Consider the following 17157-nt stretch of genomic DNA (forward strand, 5'->3'; position numbering starts at 1 on the left):
TTGGATGAGGTGAAAATGATTGTAGGTACCTACACTGAAAATGTGGTGACACTCCATGAAAAGTGATATCACTGGGTACACTATTAAGCTTTTACTGTTAAAAGTATTAAATGTCAGTCATATCATTAAAGCATTATTCTATAAATAATAATGGAACAAACCATCTCTTTTGAAAAAAAAAAATAAACTGATTAGCTGAATTGTCTATCGTGTCATATTATAAATGACATAAAAATTGGCACCCATTTAAAATTAGACTAAAAGTGCTGAAGCATGTTACTATAGTGACTAGAATTATAATTTCTCTGATTCACTGGAATATGAAATTAAGCATTTCAATATTAAAATTGGGGAACTTCTTTAATGAGTTAAAAGTTGTATGCTTTTTCTTTAATGACCTCATTGTTGTGCAGTCTGGGTGCAATAAGTACACAATACTTTGATAACAGCAAATTAAAATGCCCACAACCAACAAACTTTACAGACTTCTGGTGCAGCTGATGGATGCCCATCGAATGTATATGACATGGGTATGGTTCTGCAGCCATGCTCTGACCCCTGAGGAATTTTGTTGTGGTTCTGAGTGTTGTGTAAAAAATATGTGGCCTCCAATTGCCACAACATTGCCATGGCATTTAAGAGATGCCCCATTATTTAATATAATGGAGAGATAAAATAATTTTAAATTTTCTCTCTTGCTATGTACCTATTTTGTAATTGTGGTGGTGATTAACTGGTACCAATGGAGTCGTATAAAACTGATTTTTTTGGGGAATGTTTCTAAAATTTTGTTTCAGGTAACTTTGCACATGCGATATGTGCTACCTTTCTGCAGGGCTGTTTAAGATTGGATTTTCAAATCAAAACACGTGAAAACATATCTTAGTCTGACTGCAACTTTACATTTTCACTCAGCAATGGTGTGACTTTCTGAAAAGCTCAACATTTCTCACTCCCTCGTGCCCCCCAACTTTTTTGCAATACATTAGTAAAACTGCAGTCACACTAAGCTCAGCAAAAATCGCGAAATGCGGAGGTTTTCCCTCAGTTTGGCTGTATTTGCAGAAGTAACAGTAGATTTGCAGCCCTAGGGACGAACACGCTGTACCCTAGTAGGCTGGGAGTCACATGCAACAGCAGCCCTCCAGCTTGACTGCAACACCGCTATGAAATTTGTCAGCGTCAGGGTAAGAAGCCCTCCCACGCCCACTTCACACCCCCTCCCTTCTCCTTCAACGCCGCACTCACATGGTAGAACCTCTTTCATTGGCTCCTTCGTATCCTCCTTTTAATTGGTCGCACACCCTCCCTCAACCTCCAAGGTTTTTAAAAGCTTTCCCCACCCTACTTGGCTCTCGACACGTTCTGATTGGTCGCTGGAGGCCGTCAATTTTGTCACGTGCCTACTCGGGCGGCTGCTGATTGGCGACGCTGGAGCGTCAGACGGTGCCACGCGCCGAAGAGTGGGAAAGTCGGTCGTCGTGGTGGTGTCGAATGCCACGCGCGTGAGAAGGGCGGTGGTAGGTGAGGCGCGCGCGCTGCCATTGCCCCTTCCCCAGTCCCGGGAGTCGCCGTTGGCGGTAAGACTCTCCCGGGAGGGGCTGTTCAACGTTCTGTGTAACGGTCCCACCTCGGCCTGAAGTCCCTGCCGCGCCGCTGGCATGGGCGGCGGCTGAGAGCCCAGCGCGGGTGCGGTCCCAGAAGCCCCGTGGGGGGCGGGGGGCTCTGGACACAGGCGCTGACTGTCTCATTTCCCCGGGGGTTCTCGACTCCCCTCCACCCCCACCCTGCTTCTTCCTGCCCTGTCTGCTCCTCCCCTGAGCAGGCCCTGCCCTTTCCCTCCCCTCCAGTGTCTCCTGCCCACCGCTGAACAACTGATCTATGGGAGGGGGGAGAAGCTGATTGGTGGGGCCCTCCGGTGGGTGCCAAGCACCCCCTATGCTTTTTTTCTGTGGGTGCTCCAGCTCCAGAGCACCCTCAGAGTTGGTGCCTATGGCTCTGGATGGAAACGTGCTGCTGTTACTGTTGCTCTGGTGACTCCAAGGCAGCACCAAGAGACCCAGGGAGCCTCTCCCCTGCCACCCTTCTCACCCTGGGACCTAGTCGCATGCCGCCACCCTTGCCCCTTTCTCACAGCTTTCGGTGCTGTGTACACCCACCACAATCCCATAGCTCCCTGTGCCCTGCCAGCCAGCTCCTCCCCCAGCATCAAATATAATGTGCCCCTTCCCCGCCACGTAGGTCTTTATGTGCTCGGTTGTTTCCACAGCTATCTCCACCCCCTTCCTGCCAGCTTGATTGGATTGGGTGAAGCCGAGGAAAATCTATTCGTCCCCTGTGGTGTCCTATCAGCCGTGAGACGGGTGTCTGCCAAGCCGGAGTCTGCTGAGTGACCACTGTCAGGGGTGGCAGGTTTGTGTAATTTTTGGTGGTGCCCAGAACGGTCCATGTCCCGCTCTCTTCTCCCCCCCCCCCCGCCCCCAAATATGCCTAAGGTTCGGGGGGAAGTTTGGGTGCGGGCTGTGGGCTGGGGCAGCGGGTTGGGGTGCAAGAGGGGCTGAGAGGTGCGGCGCTTATCTAGGGCGGCTCCGGAAAGCGACCCGCACACGCCTCTGGCAGCAGCTCCTAGATGGGGGGAGGGTGTCTCCATGAGTCGCTGCCCACAGGCACCGCCCCTGCAGCTCCTTTTGGCTGCAGTTCCAATGGCAGAGCCAACACTTGGGGCAGGGGTGGCGCGTGGAGACACCCCTCCTCCCAGGGGCCGCAGGAATGTGCCAGCTGTTTCCGGGAGTGGCACACCATGTGGAGCGAGGGCGGGCAGGAAGCTGCTCTAGCCTCGCTGCGCTGGCGGTGGGAGCCCCCAGACCCTTAGAAATCGCCCAGGGCAGCAGGCGGGGCCGGGAGATGCTTCGGGGAAGGCATGCGGGGGCAGCAGGTGAGGCGGGCGGACAGCCCCAGCCCCAAACATTGGTGGAGCCGGGCCCCCGTGCTCTGAATATTCCTGGAGCACGGGCACCAAGGGCCCATACAACTCGCCACCCCTGACCACTGTTCCTTCTGGGCATGCGTGGCCTGCATGCTGCCAACCACGGTAAAAGTAACCCAGGCAATGTCCACATTTAAAACAGCTACAGCTCCTCAGTGCAGCCACTTGCCAGTTCTACAGTGGGGTTCACCCTTTGTTGTAAATAAGCTACCTCCCTGGGAGGTGGTGGGGTGGATAAATTGATGGACGAATTCTTCGGTAAACTTGGCACCCTCTGCACTGAGGGTTGGGCTGGCTTAACTATGTCAGGGGTGTGGACCACCTATTGACAGAGCTATGCCAATGTAAATTTTCAGCATAGACCAGCCCTAACAGCTAGTGTGGCAAGCTGCAGTCATGTCACGCTCACCACCACCATCACTATCCAGGAATTACCAGGACAGAATTATTCCTCTTTCTTTTCCCTCATTCCTGTCTTAATCTCCATTTTAATGGAAAGGAATGTCAGAGAGGGTGGGGTGAGCAATAATAAATAGTAATAAAATAATAACTAAAGACATTTTAATTCATTGGTCTATGTGTGATATGTATTTAAGTTTGTATTTTCAAATAGCAACCTTGTTTCTATGGATACTTTTTTCAAACACTTATACCTCCAGATGTCTGTTAGATGTCTCCGGCCGGGAGATGGGACCCAGCGCGCCCGCTCTCGGGGAGCCTCCCCCTTGCTCGGGCCCCGCCGCCCACACTTAAAATACCTGTGACTTGATGTAACAAGTGTAAAATTAGTGTCCTGTTGGTACGCGTACTTTGCTAGACCAGTCAGAATTCAGCGTTTCCCCATAATATTTAAAACATGCTCAAGTACTCTAGCTGAGATCCTTCTAAACTGAGTTAAGGTTGTACCATGACATGCTGACTTGAAATATTTATGATAATAGAATTACTAACTCCATTTTTTTCAAACTTTTTAAAAGTCTTGTTGAGAGCTACAAAATAGGCTATGTTTGAAGAAAGTGAGTAGTAATTAATGTTCAGAGGCAGCAAACTGCATCTTGAGTTTTAACAGATGCTGTCCTGACTCCAGTCTGACCTTGCCTTACTGTTGCCTCTTACACTGCACCCTCTGGCTCCCTTACAAGTTTTCAGGCCTCAGAAATACCACCTAGTTGTGAACTAAGTCACTTTTAACAGCTTTTAATGAAGGATATAAGTAAGTCAGTTTGCAATCCAGGATGGTATTACTAAAAAGATAAGGGTCCTTATTTCATGCATTTGTGGGGATTTGTAAATGGAGCAAGGGCCTGGAAGCTGTTCTCTGAGGGACTGGAAACTCCCAAACAGTAGCAGGAAGCTCAGCCTGTCAGTAACTACATGCTGCCCCAGAGAAGAGCTGCAGTGAATAGATCTCTGCAGACCGCTGGCTCTCCATAGTGGCAGGAGTCCTGACTCCAGGAAAGGTACTGAGCTGAGAACCCTGTTGAAAGGGAATGGTGGACCCAGGTGGGAATGGATAAACTCATACCTTACTCTAAGATCCTGGGGTGAAGTCTTACTTATATTTTCATTGGGTTTTGGGTTAATAAACTAGACCCTTCAGAAGGGGCATTGTTCCTTATATAAAGCTTTGGTGAACTTATTAATGACATTAGGGGAAAGAAATGGCAGAAAGCGCTGCACTTGGCCACCCTGTGACACTCCATCGGCGAGTAAACCACATAAAACAGAAATTTCAGACTATATCCTACAAATTATTACTCCTTATCTGTACTGTATTCTCATGCATAATTTTATTGTAATAAATGGGACCATATTTGCAAGAAAATATATAGATGATGATAACTTGCTAGTTTAGAACAAAAAAGCTTACTCCTGCAAGGGAAGAATTTCATGAGGTAAAGTTGAAATAATTTATGCTGTTACTTTTCTGGCTTTTAGTAGCTATTGTGTGTGGCTAAGTTTGGAGTTCTGTATTATGAAATTTTATCTTAATGTTTTGTTGAAGATATTGCAAATATGCATGACGAAAGTACAGATGTAACAAATGGATGTGGCAAAATCCGAACTGGTACTCAGAATGAGGCTGCCTTACTAGCTTTGATGGAAAAGACTGGCTACAGCATGGTTCAAGAAAATGGACAAAGAAAATTTGGTGGTCCTCCACCAGGTGAGCATTTGTTTGAAATTATAAAAATACCAGGCCAAGTTCTGCCTTTACTTTTTTCCCAGTTAAACCATTGAAATTGACGTTTAGCAAAGAAAACAGGGAATTGAGAATACATCATATTGTTAAGTGCTTTCTCTTTGCCCCTCCCTTGGTTCTTGTCATGCAGACAGAAAGTGGAAGACCTGAAGTCTGAAGTGCAGGCAATGCAGTGTTTATTGGGGTTAATCAATATTCCCCAAAACCTTCCATGTCCCCTTTTTTTCCCTCCTCCTTCTTCTTGGCAGGCTTAATTATACCTGTAGTGCACGCCTCTGGTCCTATCCCTTACAATTTATGGTCATGTTCTGTTTTGGAGGGTACTAAGTCTGGGGACTTCGGTACCACCTCCTTTGTCCCCATGGGAGGGGTAAGGAGTGAGGCTATGTATTGGCCAGGGTCACCTTTTCTCTGGATTTTTAGTGTTTCTTATGTCTCCCCTCCCCTGTCCTCATCCCCTTTTGTCCTTCCCGACTGGTTTCTTGACCTTGTCTTGAGATAGAAGTCGAGGCAGTCTTCAAGTGTACACTCGTATATTAAGCTCCCACCATACCCAGCAACACTTAAACCTTCTTCCTTATCTCTTCTCATTGTGCTATAAATGCATCTGGTTAGGCAGAAGCAACACACAGTATGTTTGTTGTTTGTTCACATATTAGTAAGGATATAAAAATATCAAAAATCAAACCCAAAATTCTATCCCAAGCTAAGAGACAGGCCTATATACTAACACGTATGTACAGTGGGACTAAGGTGACCTGGAAGAAGATACCTTACCTTGTATAACTTCTTGAATGTAATGCTTCATTTCCCAATGTAACACATCATTAATGGAGTTATTTATTTTAGAATTTTCCTTTTTGTTCTAAGGGTGAGGGGGGATCCATGTGTAGTTTAGGAATGGTGGCAGGGCTGTGGAGGTTTAGACTTGTTAATAACTAGGGCTTTCAAGCGATTAAAAAATTAATTGTGCTATTAAAAAATTCTTTGCGATTAATCACACTGTTAAAAAATAATAGAATACCATTTCAACTTTTTCAAATATATTGATTTTAGTTATATCTCACTGAATGCTCACTTTATATTTATTTTTGATTACAAATATTTGCACTGTAAAAAACAAGAGTATTTTTTCAATTCACATAATGCAAGTACTGTAGTGCAATCTCTTTATCATGACAGTTGAACTTACAAATGTAGAATTATGTGCAAAAAATAATTGCATTAAAAAATAAAACAATGTAAGACTTCGGAGTCTACAAGTCCACTCAGTCCTACTTCTAAATTTTAAATTGATATTTTATTGTTTAACAGCACGATTTAAACTGCGATTAATCACAATAAATTTTTTGAGTTAATCGCATAAGTTAACTGTGATTAATCAACAGTCCTATTAATAACAATTTCTTCACTTAAGAATGCACTTAAAATTCTGGTGTGCATACACAACATGGTTAACTTTAAACAGATATGATTTTAATTTTGAATCAGTTTTCCTCAAATTTTATTTGTTTTTTAAGTCACCATGAGATTTTTAGCCAAATTTTGAACTATTTTACACTTTTAAAGTTATATGAATAAAGAATTTCTGATTGGAACATGTAGGGAAACTGCAATTTTTCTTACTTGGATAATTCAAAACCAGCTTATTTAATTTTGCTCAGACTTTAAGAAAAAGTTTTTATTCTGAATAATATAATTGAATATTAAGCACAAATATTTTATTGATAAGATTACAGACAATAGTGGAAACTGCATTTATGCTCTATAGCAATTGCAATTGCAGGTCACTTTTGAAAGTCTCAGTGGCTTTGGGCTTGACTGCACTGCAGTGTTAACTCATGGGTAGATAACTTGACCTAACTCCTGTTGACAGGGCCGGCTTTAGCAAGTGCAGGGCCCAATTCCTGGGGGGGCTTGTACTCACTGGGCGGCACTCCCAGTCTTCGGCAGCACTTTGGATTGTTGGCTGGGAGAGCGGGGCCGCGGGGCTTGCCGCGTTCCGGCCGGGAGAGCGGGGCCTGGGGTGAGTTTAAAAAAAAAAAAAAATTAAAAAGGCGCCTAAGGCACGGGGCCCTCTTAGGTGTGGGGCCCAATTCCAGGGAATTGAGCGAATTGGCCTAAAGCTGGCCCTGCCTGTTGAGTTAGCTGAGCTTGAGTGAGAGCAGTCGTGCTGCAGGATGTTACTCTGCAAAACATTACTCGAGGAGCATAGCCTGTATGTATTAGCAGTGCATAGTAGCTGAGGCACTTACTTTTAAAGGTATTTAGGCACTGTGATGTTGAGCTGAGTAATGCCTAATACCTTTAAAAATCTGGACCCAAGACCCTGTAGTATTACTAGTTCAAGCATCAGCAGCACTTGGCCTTCAACTCCCCCTCCCCCCCCCCATAGGTGAGCTAGCTCGAGTTTAAACCACCACTTGAGTTGTTGACATGTGTGTGTAGGATTTGGGTTAGGAACAACATTAGAGTTATATCTCGAGCTAATGCTGCTGTTCTTCCTCTTCATGGCCCAATCTAGAAACCAGAAAAGACAGACAGGAGCAGGGTGATTCTATACAGTATGGGAGACTCAAGTTCAAGTCCCTGCACCAAACTGAGCAGAGTGGGGATTGGAAAACAGGTCTCCCACCTCCCAGATGAGTGCCCTAACCACTATGCTGTTGGCTATAATGGGATGGGGGGGTATTGCTCTCACTTTTTCTTTCTCGTATTTTATGAGGAATGGCCTACCTGCTTTAGGCACCTAACTCCAGGAGAGGGTTCACAGCTGTGAATCCCTGGCACCGATATTGCCTAATTAGCTTTTGATGAACGGGACTTAAGGTATGCCCGTCTCCTCAGCATTTCCTACTATCTTAGTGGCTTGCCACTCAGTATGCTGGCATCTGTGAATCTTTTGCAGGTGCCGAACTCTTCCCTTGCATTGTATAGGGAGCCACAGGGCCTAACTTTGGGGTGACGATTCTCCTGGATGGCAGTTGTGGCCATGTTGAGTGGAGCAATAGGTTCCTTCGTGGATCTAGGCCTTAGAAGCTTGTTTCAGAAACCAAATTAAAAATGTATTCCAGGGGTGATGGGAAGTGGGGCAGTCAAGTGGCCACTTTCCAGCATGGGCCTGGTCCCTTTCTCAGTCTCTTCCCCCCCGAGGCCCTGCCCCCCCACCCCCTCAAGCCAGGCCAGAAGCTGGAGCTTGGCCTGGGTAAGAATAGCCCAGGGAGCATGGGAAGCTGTGGGGAGCCATGGACCCTCCACCTGCCGGGGGGGGGGGGCAAGAGCAGCCCCTGGTCTGTGTCCTTGTCCCCTGGACCTTCTGCCCAGGGCACATGGAGGGTCTGTGGATTCCCACAGCTGCCCGGGAGGCTCTTACCATGGCCTGGCTGTGGCTCTTTGGCCCCCAAAGCCCTGCCCCCAGTCAGGCTAGAAGCCGGAACTGGATCAGGGTAAGAGCTGCATAGGCAGCTGTGGGGAGACGCAGACCTTCCATCTGCCCTGGGCGGGGACACAGGCTGTGAACTGCTCTTGTGGGGGGCCTCCACCCCTGGTAGGTGGAGGGGCCTGGGCTCCCTAGCCTGGCTTCAGGTTTGGCCGGGGGCCAGGGCCTCAGGGGAAGAGGTTGGGCAAGGGTGAGACCATGGATTGGGTGGGGCCTTGTGGGCCCCCCCCACACTTTTAGGTAGAATATGTCACCCCTGATGTATTTTTAAATACAATAAGCATAATTCAACAGAACAAAGGCTATGTTTTATAATTTGAAGATGTTAAGTATAGTCTGTCAAACAATGTGTATAGCACCATTGTTCCCAAACTTCTTAGTACTGCAATTCCCTTACAGATACTGTACAATTTGGTGGCTCCCCACAACTAAATACCACTAATTTTTTTTATTCTTTTACTGTCTCAGGACATTAACTTCAAGAGGGACCACTAGTTTGGTTGGTTTGGGGCCTTTATTTAACTATTCATTTGGTTAAATTCTATAATGTGATCTAATCCAGATTTTTAAAACAATAATTTGAAAATTATGAATTTTTTACATGTTTGGACACAGCTGAAGATTTTAATGAGAAGAATGGTCCTATTTTGAACTGCATGGTTGCACAGTGTTTTCCAAATTTAAATAATTTGTGTGTTTAGTCACAAATCATAGGTAAAAACCTAGACTCAAAGATAACTGGGAGCAGCACTTTCATGGATTCATCACTGAGCTCTTTATACTGTCCTTTAACAGAAATCCAGAATTCCTAGATTGTTAAATTTTAAATATGTGATCACTTGACAGTGTGATACTTAAGGTTGGTATGAAGTCACGTGTTACCGAGAATCTGTTTTTAATCCAATCAGTAACAAAATTAATGTTCAAATCTATGAAAATATTCATCAAAATGGGAATACAACTCAAACAAATGAGTCAATATTTGGTCTTTAGTGGCATTTTGATTACTTTCACTCTGTTCTGTTAAAGTGTGATAACCCTGAAAACATCTTGGTAACTCCCTTTTCAATGTGGCAATTCCAAAGACAAAGTTGCTTCATGAATTGCCTGGTTTCCTTTCATATCTAGTATTTTTGCTTTCCTTCCTGAAGTATTAGGTTCAGTGCATTCAGTCTGTCAAATATTTCCACTAGTTAAGCTAATATAGTTAAGAAGTCAGCATTACACATGTAATCTGCAAGGTCTGTTTTCCCAAGAAGGAAAATTCTGATTTTTTTTTGTTACTCAGTTCAAAGACATGTTGTAACACTTCCCCACCTGACTTCTCTGTGAAACAAGTGGAGTGTGGTCAGAGCCCATCGGTCTGCACAGCATAATAAAATGTGTTTGCTGCCTGGAATTAACAAATTTGGTAACTGTTGAGCGCCTCATATACTTCACGTTGCAGCTTCTTAAATGTCAAAGCTTGGAGGTGAATCATGTAGTGAGTCCAAATTGTTGCTGGTGCCACTTTCTTCACTCATTCTGCAACCCTACTCTTCTATCCCATCAGTGCGCTATGAATTCATTGAGGATCTTGTTCTTAACTTGTTCTGTCCGCTGGTCCTGGATCTTTTCTGTAAGATCCATCAGCATGTTGATGGATTGTGGTATTTAACATAGGAATGTTTTTCAGTGTTATGGTTTCTTGTTTCCCAATCATAATTCTGTGCATGTCTATTGCTGGTAGAAGGGTCTTGTTTATGTTTTTCAGTTTGCATGGTTACAACATAAGATGCTTCTAAGGCTTTTTGAGGAACAATTGCTTATTTTGACTTTACTCTTTTGCCTCCTTAGTTCTCCTCGTTTCCGAAGGAAAAAGTCACAGCTCTTATTTACAAATTCTAGGTGTTTGCTTTCTAAATGTTGCTGTAGTTTCCCTGGCCTTGTACTTTCATTTAGTAATGCTGGAAAACAAATGATACATTGTGGCTGTGGACTTTCCAAAGTAGTATCCAGACCTGAAAACCCAACATAATGTAACTATCACCTTATTGTCTATTTCTTTCCTTTTCTGTTTAACTTTATTAAAATCGTCTTTAGCTGACTGTTTGCTTACATGTACGCTTAGCACTTGGTAAAAATTGTTCCATTATAAAAATAAAACTCACCTGTCTCTGCCTCAGCCCCCTACCCACTAATGTAGTGGTGCTGCTGTTGCTGGCACTGGGAACCTTTCTGTGCACTTTGCTTCAGCAGGGGCCTTCAGCAGAGATTTCTGATTAATATTTCCCCCAGCAGGAAGTCTCTCTGCTGAGGGCCCCTTGCAGGAGTGGAAGGCATGGAGATGCTTCCAGTCACAGTATTAACAGCAGCAGGACAAGACCCAGTGATTTCTAAGCTTAGTTTAATAGTCTCTTAATTAGGGGAAAACCCAAAATGGCCATATCTGCCCCCCCCCAAAAAAATTCTCATACGCTCATGGCTCTCCCATAAACACTTCATGATTCTCCAAGGGAGCCATGGGTCACAGTTTTTGGGGCACTGGTGTAGCACATACAAATTTTGCCAACGTCTGGAAAAAAAAATACGGAATCTGACCATGCTGGAAATATACCATTCTCCAAAACAGCATCAGCAGTGTGTCAGATGACAAAAACTGCAGAGGACAACATAGCCTAACTGCATTTGGCAAAATGATGTGCTGCTTCAGTCTCTGACTATGGAATGTATTTTGCATTAATTCTTTGACATGTAAGATTAGACTGACCAGTGAAGGTGCTGACAGATACTGCTATCAATATAGTTTGGCTTTGCTGATTTTTTTTTTAATATAACTTTAACCCCTTGGCACTAACAGGTCTAAAGTTGCAACCATTAAGTGCCTAATGCACTTTGCATAAACACTGAGTATTTGGTAAACCCAGCTAAACTAATTTTGAATAGCTGTGGAAGAATGATTCAGTGTATATATAACTTGAATTGTTTTGCGAAATCGAGTGTATTGAAAAAGGCAATTAGATCAGTTCATTGTCTTAAAAGAGAAGAGATGGGAACATGATTTTTATTTCTGATGTCTATTTAGGACTTAATTGGTTGGTTAGATTGAGAGTGACAATAAAAAAAATCAAGTCTCGTTAACAGAGGATCCGTTATGGTTTAACTTTTATGATTTCCTGACAATACAAAGCATGCACATGTATCTGCCCCTTTTTGTGAAGATTGAAATCTGTACTTCCTCCTCTGTCCCCAAATCAGGCATCTGCACGTAGGAAAATCAGAATGGTTATTCCAGTCAATTTGAAATAACTCATATATGGAAACTAGTATGAATGCTACTAGTGTAAAGATCCTAGTGCACACACTTAATATGCTATGGATTTGAATCACTGTATGATTTTTAGTTGCATATTCAAAATTTGACATGGGACAGGATACAATTTTTTTTAAATATTTTCCAAAGGAAAATTCACCTATACTCTTCAAACATTCTCAAATTTGTAAATATAAGATACCTGTTAGCATAAATAAGCTCAGATGTAAAGTGCATATGAAACTTAATTTGGCATCAGCTTGTGAAACTGGAGAATTATGGGATGAGCGTAGTGGGTACAATTTTCTTGCAGTTTTTGAATATAATGAGAGAAAACAGACTGCAAATTAACAAAATTCTGCATCCTTTGCATATTTGATATGTCAGCAAAGTGGAAAAATATGCCATATGTTCATGTTTTGGCAAGGACAAGCCTTTTTGTTCTGTTTCATACCACGAGCAAGATATGGAATAGCATAGCCTGAGGGCCCACAAACATATTACCTGACATAGCACATTCAGATCAGCATAATGTTTACAGGGTTGAGCAACAGGAGTCATATTAGAAAATAATTAAGCATGTCCTCTACTCAGAACTTCAATTGAAATATTGAGTAACTGGAGAATGTGCCATAGGGATGTGCATTAATTTTGCAGCACTAATTGGAGAGGAGAATTTTGCAATTGTTTTGGAACTTTACATCTTTGAAAGGAAAATGTAATGATCTTCAGCACAAGAGAAAGATGCAATATTTGACCTTTTTGTGATTAAATGCCATTTTTTGACTATGCATTCTGGGATACTTTATTTTGGAATAATCCTCCAGAGTTTGTCTGTTGCATAATCATAGTGTGTATGTGTGAAGTTTACATAGTCTTTTAAACCCCTTGAAGTACTTTAATAGGCTTGGAGGCTGTGTTGTGCTGTGCTCAGCTGCTAGCTTGAAGGACTTGTGAGCATGGGAGCAGTTTCATGCTTAGCCATTCTGAAGGAGAAGCCAAGTTTGCAGACGGAATAGATCACTCTTGGACTGGGGCTGGTTAGTCTGACCTCAGATACCGCCACCTCCCACTACCATCAAGAGATGGAATCTCAAATTAAGGTTGTAGCCAGTCTCCCACATTAGATAGGAAAAGAGAATGAAAATGTGTGGGATTTTTGGGAGGTGGGGTGGGGAAAGAGAAGGAGCACCAGGAGAACCAGGAACCCGAAAAACAGAAAGGGAGGGGGGAAGAGGTATGGAGAAGCAACTTTTACAGGTTAGCATGTGAAATATGTTTCTTTCACTGCCAGTACAGTTAATCACTATTATATTAAATGCATAGCTGAAATGTAAAAATCTAATCCAAACATAGGCCTTGTCTGTGCTACATGGTTTTGCTGACAAAATAGCGGAGATGTACACACAACAATGCTCCTACCCATTTAACTTGTTGTTGGAGAAAAACATAGTTCTCACGCTCTGGTTGGGTGCAGCAAAGTCAGATACTTTATTCTTAAGCAATTGCATAGAGGGGGAGAGTGCTCTAGGACACAGGGTTTCCCCCTCCTAGGCAGGTCTCTCTACAGGTAAACAATTACAGCCAGCATTTATACTTTTATTACAAACAATAATAAGTAACACTACACAGACAATAATAAGCAACAGCTGCATTTTGTTTATACAGAGGTCATCCTGATAACTTATTTTTCTCACTTACTTATTTAGACTCTAGTCTACATTCCATATTTATCTACACAAGGTCACAACAACTTCTCACACAACTTCCCACTTGCCTCACACAATTCTTGCTTCTACAAATCTCGCGTTATTAGGGTTACAGCTAGCCTGACTCTAACAGAGACTGTCATGCATTAAAATCGCCTGTAAATCCCTGTCAGTTCTTTCTTTTCTTCCACATTGTGCTATACTGAAATAATAAATCTATCTTGACGAGTGGCATAGAGCTTTTGGTGACAAAATTAGTGACACTGTGTCACTGTAGACAGAGGGAAACATAAGCAAGCGCACGGTGGCCTCGAGGCATTGTACAATGTGTATCATTGCACTTTCTACTCAGCTGCTCTACAGCCAGATATACATATGCACGCGCCCTCCCTCCTTTCCCCTCACCCCCAAAGCCCTGAGAATTTTTGAAATTCCACTTAGTTTACTTGGTGTGGACAGCTCACATCACATCTTCCTAGCTGACCATGCTGGCTTTCTGCAGCAAACGGCTCCTGTGTGGAGTACACCCAAGTTGTTGGGTCTGGGAAGAGAGGAGGCTGTGCAGTCGCAACTCTGATCCAGCCATAGGAACTTTGACACCTATGAGCAGCTTGCTCGTGGCATGGATGAGGAGGGGCACGAAAGGGACACACAGCAGTGCTGTGCTAAGATAAAGGAGCTGAGGCAGGCATACCAGAAGACTCCCCCTGCAGCCTATAGAGATGGGAATTTGGGGAGGACAAGGAATGCACATCTCCCCCACATTTCTCTCATGTACTCCGATGGGCTGGGAACCTCTTGCACTCCACCCCTCGGCACATTTTCCATAAAGACAGGTGGATTTACATACAGCTCTGAGATCCTCACTTCAGTGAGTGATGCTCACTGTCATGACCGTTGTAAGAAATGTTAATCTGTGTGTTGCTGTTTCATAAAAATTGAGTCTTACAAAGTCAGTGATTCTTTATTTGTGACCTACACAGGGTGGTTGCAACATAAATTCAAATACAGTGGCAATCACCACATTTGCAAATTATAATTAATGCTCAGGTAGGAATCATTACACCGGTCATTCAAGATGGCAAGTAAACAATGCCTGGCTCAGTTCATTACAGAAAGACACATTACAGGGGCTCATTGTCAAAATGCTATTTCAAAGCCTCCCTGATTTGAATTGCCCCCTACTGAGCCCCTCTAATAGCCCTGGTGTCTTGCTGCTCAAAATCAGCTGCCAGGTGATCCACTGCAGTGCTCCAGCCCTGGGGAAATTTTTCCTCCTTAGCTTCACAAATGTTATGAAGAGCACAGCAAGCTGCTATCACCGTTGGAATATTTTCCTCACTGAGGTCTAACCTGCCAAATGCACATTCTACCATCATTATGCACCTGCTGAGCCTGTTGTTGAAGTGCTTCTTACTGCTGTGAAGGTTTCCAGTGTATGGCTTCATGAACTACAGGCATAAGGGGTAAGTTGAGTTTCCCAGGATCACTATGGGCATTTTCACATCCCCTATTGGAACCTTCTGGTCTGGAAAGAAAGTTTCTGCATGCAGCTGTCTATACAGGCCAGCATCATGCACCTTTCCTAAGCAGCCCATGTTGATGTTAGTGAAACGACACCAGTGATTTACCAGTGCCTGCAATACCCTAGAGAAGTAACCCTTTTTGTTGATGTACTCCATCACGAGATGGTCTGGAGCCAAAATTGGGATACACGTGCTATCTATTGCCCTGCCAAAGTTAGGGAACCGCATTGCCATAAAGCCATCTGTTATTTCCTGCACATTGCCCGGAGTCACAGTCCTTCGTAGCAGGAGGCCATTAATGGCCTTGCACACTTGTATCACCAGAATCCCTATGGTAGCCTTCCCAAGTCCAAACTGATTTGTGATTGGGTGGTAGCAGTCTGGAATTGCCAGCTTCCACACAGCGATTGCCATTTGCTTTTCCACCATTAGGGCAGCTCTCATTTCGGTGTCTTTGTGCTGCAGGGCAGGGGCAAGCTCTGCATATAGTTCAAAGGAGGTGGCTTTGAGCGTACAAAAGTTCTGCAGCCACTGCGTGTCATTCTATACCTGCATCACAATCTGATCCCACCACTCAGTGCTTGTTTCTCAAGCCCAATAGCTGCTCTGTGAATGCCAACATCAATCTTGAATTGTTTCTTTCCATAGCACACAACAGGGCAGGCAGCATGAATTTCTGTTCATTCATAACACTTATCACAAGACTGGCCCCAGCACCGCGATGAGTGCAAAGCTTACAGGGGCAGTTGAAAAACAGCATGAAATGCAGTTGGAAGTCCTTGGAATTATGGGATGGAGAAAACTGCATCGTGGGGGGCAGTGATCTTGCCTCATGATGCCTCATGTAATCCACTCCTAGCAGGAGAAAGTGATTTGCACAGTAGGATAACTACCCATGGTGTAACTGCTCTGTCAATGCTAGAGTACCAACTGCGGACGCGCTCCACTGACAGCAGGAGTGTTGTGTGAACGTGCACAAGTGATTTAATTACGATTAAGGCTCCATGTTTGTCACGGAGGTTGCAGAAGTCATGGATTCCATGACTTCCTGCAACCACTGTAACTTCTGCACCATAACTTCTGCAGCAGCTGGTGTGGCTGTTCCCGGGTGGTCCTGGGGTCAGCCACACTGGCCACTGCTGGAGCAGCTCTGAAGCCAGCTGCTGCTCTGGCGGCCCCAGGCAGCTGCCCCTGGGGACTGCCCGAGCAGTGACCGACGTGGCTGGTCCTGAGGACCGCCTGAGCAGCAGTCCCGGGGGCAATGGGAGCAGCCACAGCTGAGCAGCTCCCAGGAGTGATCCCGGGGCAGCTACTGGTCTCATGGGGCTCCCCCAGCCATGGCAGGAGCGGCAGCAGGTGCGTCCCCCCACCCCACCGCGCTCTTCCCCTTGACAGCTGGTGCCGCGGGCTCCTCTCCCCCACAAGGTACCCCCTTCCCAAGAGTCAATCAGGGGTATTTATGGTATAAGTCATGGACAGGTCACATTCATTCATAAAAGTGCTCTAGATAATGTTGTCAATTTGATGCTATTTATAAAGCCAGGTAAGAGAAGCTGAAGTTGTCATTTCATGAAGTATGACACTCTTGCAATTCATAAACAGCACCAGGAAAAGAGCTAGCTTTTGGATGAACACGTTCTGTATGTTTAAGCAGTATGTATCTGGAAACGTTTGCCATAACTATATCTCAGTTGTTGTCTGGGAAGGATTTGGATTAATTTCCACCTTCCGTTTTATGCAGAGATGTGTGCAGTTTGGAAATCTGACACATCTCCCTTACAGTAGAATGTACAGTGAAGCCCCGCTATAACGCGACGTTTGGGGTCCAAAAAATTCCATCGCGATAAATGCGGGGTCACGGTATAGCGGGGTTTCAAGCCGGTCAGTTTAAGTCAGTGGTCCCTAACGCGGTGTATTGCTGTGCAGTGGCTAGTGCCCCACAGGGGAGAGAAGCCGCGGCCCCACGCCTGCCGGGGACAGAGAACTCCAAGGCTGCGGGCGC

General features: G+C 44.6%; 1 protein-coding gene across 4 annotated transcripts in view; it reads left to right on the top strand.

The window, feature by feature from the left end:
- Nucleotides 1-1401: 1401 nt before the first annotated feature.
- The window catches only part of RBM46 (RNA binding motif protein 46), a 42461-nt gene continuing 26705 nt past the window's right edge, over nt 1402-17157 (top strand). The window contains exons 1-3 of one of the 4 annotated variants that reach the window (XM_045018137.1): nt 1402-1524; nt 2270-2412; nt 4992-5153. In XM_045018137.1, the coding sequence (XP_044874072.1) occupies nt 5003-5153 (151 nt within the window). In that variant the 5' untranslated portion in view covers nt 1402-1524; nt 2270-2412; nt 4992-5002. Of the gene's footprint in view, nt 1690-2269; nt 2413-4991; nt 5154-17157 lie in introns of all 4 variants that reach the window. The other 3 variants (XM_045018139.1, XM_045018138.1, XM_045018136.1) reach the window with 3 other exon arrangements.

Source organism: Mauremys mutica, chromosome 5, assembly GCF_020497125.1.
Source record: "Mauremys mutica isolate MM-2020 ecotype Southern chromosome 5, ASM2049712v1, whole genome shotgun sequence".
NCBI classification, from domain to species: domain Eukaryota; kingdom Metazoa; phylum Chordata; order Testudines; family Geoemydidae; genus Mauremys; species Mauremys mutica.